The sequence below is a fragment of the Lathyrus oleraceus genome, chromosome 6, assembly GCF_024323335.1.
Source record: "Lathyrus oleraceus cultivar Zhongwan6 chromosome 6, CAAS_Psat_ZW6_1.0, whole genome shotgun sequence".
NCBI classification, from domain to species: domain Eukaryota; kingdom Viridiplantae; phylum Streptophyta; class Magnoliopsida; order Fabales; family Fabaceae; genus Lathyrus; species Lathyrus oleraceus.
The window spans coordinates 70,776,916-70,783,784 of record NC_066584.1 but is presented as its reverse complement, the minus strand read 5'-3'; the positions used below and the strand labels follow the sequence as shown (position 1 = coordinate 70,783,784).

Genomic DNA, 6,869 nt, shown 5'->3' with positions numbered 1-6,869 from the left:
AATAGCTAGATGTGACAGTGCGCTAGATACTTAGGTAGAAAGTTCCACTCAGGACAAGATTCAGGTGGACATTAAGAAGTCACTAGTGAGTCCAAGGCAGATTGTGGCCCAATAACAAGAACACGATTAACCAGACTCATATTTAGGTAGAGTGCAAGATTCAGGTGGAGTATAAGATTATACATTTATGCGTGATAGGGAGCCCCATCGTATTACACCTCCAGTGAGATATGGGTTTTAAAACTTAGCAACATATGCTCTTCTTACCATTTTAGAAGACCCTTCTAACTTTTTAGAGGTTATGGCTAGCTAGGAGAAAGATGTGTGGATGGGTTCTATGGTGTAGGAAATGATGTCGTTGAAAAAGAATGAAACTTGGGATCATGTTCAACTTCCATGAGGAAGAGACCTATTGGTTGCAAGTGGTGTAAAAAAAAGCCAGGAGTAACAGAAAAAGAAGAGGAAAAGTTCAAGACTCACCTAGTTGCAAAGGAGTATTCACGTTGGAAGGGGATTGATTATGATGAGATTTTCAGTCTAGTCGTTAGACACACTTCTATCATAGAAGTATTGTCCCTAGTAGCTAGCAAGAATATGCATTTAGAGCATATGGATGTAAAAACAACTTTCCTCCATGCTAATATAGAGGAGAAAATCTACATGGAGCGGCCAGAGGGATTCAATGATACTGGACATGGAAGACTTGTTTGCAAGTTGAAGAGGTCTTTGTATGGCTTGAAGATATCTCCAAGGAAATGGTACAAGTGCTTTGATTCATACATGCTCCTGTTTGCCTATAGAATGTGTGATTATGATTGTTGTGTTTATGTGATGAACCTTGATGATGGCTCTTTTATTTTCTTGTTACTTTATGTTGATGATATGTTGATTTTTGCCAACCATTTGCATGGTGTAAATGAGTTTAAGAGCAAGTGGGTAAGGAGTTTAATATGAAGGATTTGTGTGTTGTAAAGAAGATTCTTGGGATGGAAATTCACATGGACATAGGAGCTCAAAAATTATGGTTGTCTCAGAAAAGCTATTTTGAAGGTGTTTGAGTAGAGTTGACATGAGCAAAGAAAACCATGTGAGTAATCCATTGGATAATCATTTTAAGTTGCCTTTGGAACAATTTCCAAAGATAGAATCAGAGATTTAAGGTATGTCTAAGATGCCTTATGCCAATGCAGTAGGTTGTTTAATGTATGTAATTGTCTATAGTAGACCGGATTTGGCACAAGCAATTAGTAAAGTGGGAAGTTCATGTCCAAGTCAGGGAAGCAACATCGAGAGGCAGTCAAGTAGGTCCTAAGATAATTTAAGGGTACAACTGATCGTCGTATCATGTTCAGCATGAAGCAAGGTATTCCATCAGTTTTGGGGTATATTGATTATGACTATGCAGGTGATCTGGATGATAGGAGGTCTACAATAAGGTATGTCTTTACTCTTGTGGGGGGACCAATATGCTGGAAATAATCAGTTCAATCAATAGTAGTTATGCATACAACTGAGTCATAATACATGGCAGTAGCCGAAGCTATCAAGGAAGCATTATGGCTTACAAGGTTAGTGAAAGAGTTAGGTGTTGAGCAAGGTGGAGTTCAGTTGCATTGTTATAGTCAGAGTACTATCTATTTGGCAAACAATCAGGATTATCATTCTAAGACCAAGCATATTGATGTGAGGTTCCACAAGATCGGGGAGTTTTTGTCGTCCAGAAAAATATTACTTTAGAAGGTTCACACTTCAAAGAATGAAACTGATATGTTGACCAAGCCAGACACCGGTGACAAGTTCAAACTGATTATGCAGGAAGTCTTCATAAGGGTTTGATATTCACCAAGGTGGATATTGTTGAATATGACTCATATTATGAAATAATTATGGGTTGTTGAGATAATTATGGGTTGTTGAGAGTATAACTCGTTGTTGAGATAATTATAGGTTGTCGAGAGTATAACTCATAGTGTTGATATAATTATGGGTAGAGATAATTATGACTTGTAACACTATAATTCAATGCAATTCACAAGACATAAATAAAGGAACTATGGCTACTCCATAGTCATAAACATAGGCAATTTGAGCAAACTGCGTGAACAAAGCTTTTGTGTGTTTCTTTCTATTATGATTTGTATTCGTGTTTCTGTTCTAAAACATGTAATTTAAAAGTTTCACATTTTTGGTACATGAACCTGCCTCGCCACACAATCACCAGATACATTGATTTTTCTTTAAAATAATCGACGAGTGTTAACTGGTGTTTTTGGTAAACAATCACGAGTTTAGAAAGTCCGTGAGACTAACTCAAAAAATCACCAAAGAAATTTGTGCAAATGATTTTATGTGATCACACATGCGTGTGAATTGAATGCAATCATCGTGTGAACAATAACGACGTAGAAAAAGACTTTAAATGAAGTTAAGTTGAGATAAATGACAAGGTAAAATACAATAAATGACATTAAAAAAAGAAAAAGTAAAGGTAGATGTTCCGTTTAAGGAAACAAAAAACTAATGAAAAGACTGGACGTAGACACATACATGTTTCTCGCTTAACTATTTCGCTCTTTGACTTGAGTACTCTAGTGATATGAAGAGTATGTATAAAATTTTGCGACCTTTGATCCCATGTATGAGTCTTCCTATTATTCTATTTACAAAGTAACTGTAGATGGTGGTTATAACCACTAAGGAATTGTTGCATTCACTCCACGTTTAATCTTCAGGCTCCTATTAGCGTGTTTGCATGTCATCCACGTCTCTATCTATTTAAAACCCATATTGAGTTGTAATTGCTTACATTTTCCTCGTGAGTCCTTGATAGTGACTTCTCTAACATGTTGTCGATGCTGCCTACGTGGTTTACTTGATTGGTCTTCTTGCTTAAATAAAGGCCCCTACCAACTATCCTTTTCGAGATTCAGGACATGTTTCCAAGTGATCCTAGTCTTGGTGGTTTATCCCTGAGATTCCTCCAAACCATATTTCCCTGTGTCGACAGCTCGGTCGATCCTTCGTTATTATTTTGTCGACGCTTCATTATTAATGCTCTTTACAAATTCATTAATGATTTCCTATATCAAATGTCTTTTCATTGACAATCTTTGTTGACATTCTACTAGCTGAAAAATCCAAGTGTAACATATGCCCCTAAAAAAATGTCATTGTCGACCCATATTTGAAGGGAGAAAAGTGGCATTTTTGTAACCACTTTGTCAATGTTCATATTATGTTCCACATCATCTCAATCATTCTTGTTGTCAGTCATCATGACTTACTTTTCTGAAAAAACATTATGTCTTAAAACGTGCAAACGACAACACATAATTACCCTAAGTTCCAAGGTCATTAAGTAACCATGAAACCGGGATTTAAACTTTCATTTTTTGATTTTATTAATCATATTTTTCCCCGATTTGAGGCTATTCATTGGTTGTAAACACTCCATTTGTCCGCATGCTTGGGAAAAAAATTCGCCACCTTTTCTTTGTCTATTTAAGCTTGTCCTTTCTCTAGCATCTACTCTCTTCCCTCAGTTTCCTCTTTGAAGGCAACGAAATCGAAACTCTAAATAGTGTTATCCATTATTTTTTTTTCCTTTCTAATTCACTACGTCTTCTATCCTCGTGGAAACCATATCACTAAGATGTATGTATCCATGGCCACCCAACTTCATGAAGGGTGGATGTTTACCTTAGAAAATTGATCATGGAAAGTCTTTACGAATAGATGGGACATGTGTCTTACGACCTTCGATAAGAGGTTGATAGTCTTTAAATCGAGGGACCTATTTGGCTATTAGAATTGTGGCTCAATGCCATTTTTTCTCATGCCCTTGATGTTCAAATCCCTTCTAGCACTAAGGTAGGTAATAAGGATACGCGGCTTTCTCAAATCACTCTTGATGATTAAAAGGCGATGTTATAAAAATTCTTTGAGAAGTACTGCTATATTTTTTTTAAATGAAACACTTTTGATCCAACAACGGCACCATTTGCCACTCGCCAGTGTGGCCCGACATTTTTTCCTGCATCGTTCCTAACTCTGCTATCGAAGAGGAGGAGGTTATTCATGGTGTGTTTTTGAGATTTCTTCATCCTACACGTCTGTGGACGAAATTTACCATAAAGAAAACTAGGATAAGCCTTGGCCTACACTAGCCTAACTTTGTTGCTAGGCAATTTGGCCTCATCCAATTACTCAATAATCCTTTGGTCGAGGATCTGTAGGGTATGACCATTTTCAATGACGCCACAAAGGATGATATTCTAGAAGTCTGTCTTGAATTCTTTCAGGATAAACTTGATTATCTCCATTCTTTCGACTACTCCCTATATTTCTGTTGTACGAAAGAATTTGACGACTAGTGGAGTTCTTATTACACAACAATGGCATCTTCCCAATGCATATCAAAGTGAATCTCTAAGGCTTTGCCTTCCAATTGGCTAAAGGTCGAACCAGCTAAGGTATGTTCCCTCGACGCTTTTCCAGTTGTCAGATGCCGTTCTTGGTTGCCTCTTTTAACTTATGCCTTTTTTGGTTTATTTTAGATACCTCCTGACATCCAAAAAAGTCTTCTCAGGGAACCATTTCTTCTGAGAGATACCCTGGAGTTGCTCAAAAGGATTCACATGTAGGGTTATCAGATGTTTTCCCATTTAGACTCTTGCTTTTTGTACCCATATGATATTCAATTGTACTCTTCCTCAGTGTAAGGCAAAGCATGCCACCTCTTCAAGTGTTGGTACTTCCAAGCATTGAGGTATGGGAAAAATACCCCTCAAGGTCTCGACTAGACAAGAAGCATTGGTTCATACTAGATTGTTTATTTCCTTACTACTTATCTTATTTATTGGTTTAACCTCCACTTTTGTTAGTTTCCGCATAAGGAGTCAGAGTTCTACAGTGAAGAAGAGACTCTTAGTTATCTTCAACCATCTCCCCAAAAATCCAAAGTCTCTACACAACAGGCTCTACCAGACTCGAGTTATACCAGGATATTGAAATGTTGAGCCTTCTGGTAGGAAGAAGAAAAATAAAAAAAGGCTCTTACTTTAGTCCTCTGTTTCCTTTAACATGGGGGATGCGAGAGAGGCTGGACGAGTTAGCTCATAGAAGAAGAAAAAGACAAGGGCACACAATTTTTCAACTCAATCACCTCCAAGCTATCATCTTGCATCTTCTACCCATGCCACATCTATTGCCCAAGTACTTTAATTCTCTATTGACTCCTTATTTATGTATTTTTACTTGGGTTATAACTCCCTTTTTTTGTGAAGGTTTTGGTAACCAATCCCAATGGTTCCCATAGCTCATATGTTTTTGTTCCACCTCTTATTCCCATGATTATTCTTTTAGCATCAAGTACACCACTCATACTGCTATTGTTTCACTATCTACCCAAGATGGTGATCTTCTGGTTAATCAAGGGGGAAAGATAACAAAATAGGGTTTGGCAGTTGTTCTGGAGGAGACTGGAACTTTGGTAGATAAGAGTGCATTTTCAAATCTTGCCCATTTGATCATCAAAGAGATATTTCTCACTCAGTAGGAAATCGATCACTTTCAAGGTCCACATGATTCTCTTTCTCCTGCGGATAAGCAAAAATGCATACACTCTTCGCCCAATCCTGGTTTGCAACCCAAGGTTTATGTGAATTTGAATATCCAGAACACTTTTTATGTTTTTGAATCAGCTACTAGCCCATCGAGCATGAGTGAGGAGCCTCAAGAAACTCCGATCAAACTCTTTAAGCGCCTCGTTGAATCGTATGACGATCCTAATGTGAATTCTCCTGCCTCGCTTGAAGAACTTTTGGTTTCAAATTTCAGCGAGCTCTTTCAACAACTGAAGTCAAAGATGGCTGACCTAAACCTCTTGGAAGTCGTATGCGACAATCCTCCTATTTTTAGTGAACTACAAGAATTAATGTCGAAACTTAGTCAACCATAGCCTCCTTCCTTAATCATTATTATTGTCTTGGATATGGAAATCCTTTTGGACCAAGCCATTCAAATTATAGCCCTTAAAAGGAATTATGTCAGATGTGTCAGGGAGAAAGTCGTTGTCTTGGCCTAGCAACAACATCTAGTATCATATTCCCAACTAAATTTTGCCCACTAGGAAGCCAAAGTTGCCAATAAAGAGGTGTTGGCCTCTCTCGACAAAGATATATTGTCATGGACCCAACAAATCAATTGGATGCAGAAGGCTTTTGAGGAGGCAAATAAAAAAAAGGGATACAATAGTTACCAATGGCTTAAATTCCCTCGAGGCAAAGATAATAGAAGAAGTTATCTTAGGCGTTGAGTAGGCTAAAATTCCTCACAAGATGGCGAGAAAGGTGGATCGGCTGAAAGCTTTGGACCTTCGACATGACCAAAAGCTTGAGCTTGTAAGCTGACCATTGCGCCTTCTTCACTTTCTTTTGTAATAGTATCCCCATGTTTTGGCCTTGTATTATTTGTCGCTTTCAGTGCTTTTGTAATATTGTCGTTCTGACCAAATCAATGATATTTTGAGTACTATTTTCCTTTTGTTTTATTGATTTCCTAAAGCATAAGCCTATACTTTTTTAAGTATTTCCCATTTATTCGTAGTGTTCGATTATCAGGGCCTAATTCCTCAATTTCATATGCATTATTTGAAAAAACTGGATTAATTTTGAAATATCGTTCCCAATTTGGCGACCATTTTCCCAAAGACCTGTCTTTCTTGTCGACATGAAGTATAACTTTCCAGACATGATCTTCGATAGAAAAGACTTTTGACTTAACCTTTTTGTTGTAGGATTCAAGAGTTTATGTATGAAGTCAATTACAGTGTCTTGGTCGACGTTAGTCAAAGGCACTGTCTCGACCCA

The 6,869-nt window shown here is 37.6% G+C and overlaps 1 protein-coding gene across 1 annotated transcript; it reads left to right on the top strand.

Annotated features, from left to right (window-relative positions):
• The first annotated feature begins 396 nt into the window (after window positions 1-396).
• LOC127094081 (uncharacterized) lies at window positions 397-5,959 on the top strand. Its single transcript, XM_051032950.1, has 4 exons — window positions 397-758; window positions 1,353-1,436; window positions 5,365-5,425; window positions 5,678-5,959. Exons 1-4 carry the CDS (start codon window positions 397-399, stop codon window positions 5,957-5,959), a joined length of 789 nt encoding a protein of 262 aa, XP_050888907.1.
• The last annotated feature ends 910 nt before the right edge of the window (window positions 5,960-6,869 follow it).

What these genes read in the sequence shown, in the direction of transcription:
- LOC127094081 (XM_051032950.1), top strand. Translation starts at nt 397, where the DNA reads ATGAGGAAGAGACCTATTGGTTGCAAGTGGTGTAAAAAAAAGCCAGGA. An exon ending in AAGATATCTCCAAGGAAATG is followed by an intron (nt 759 to 1,352) that starts GTACAAGTGCTT and finishes TATCATGTTCAG; the next exon opens with CATGAAGCAAGGTATTCCAT. An exon ending in GATAGGAGGTCTACAATAAG is followed by an intron (nt 1,437 to 5,364) that starts GTATGTCTTTAC and finishes TTATTCTTTTAG; the next exon opens with CATCAAGTACACCACTCATA.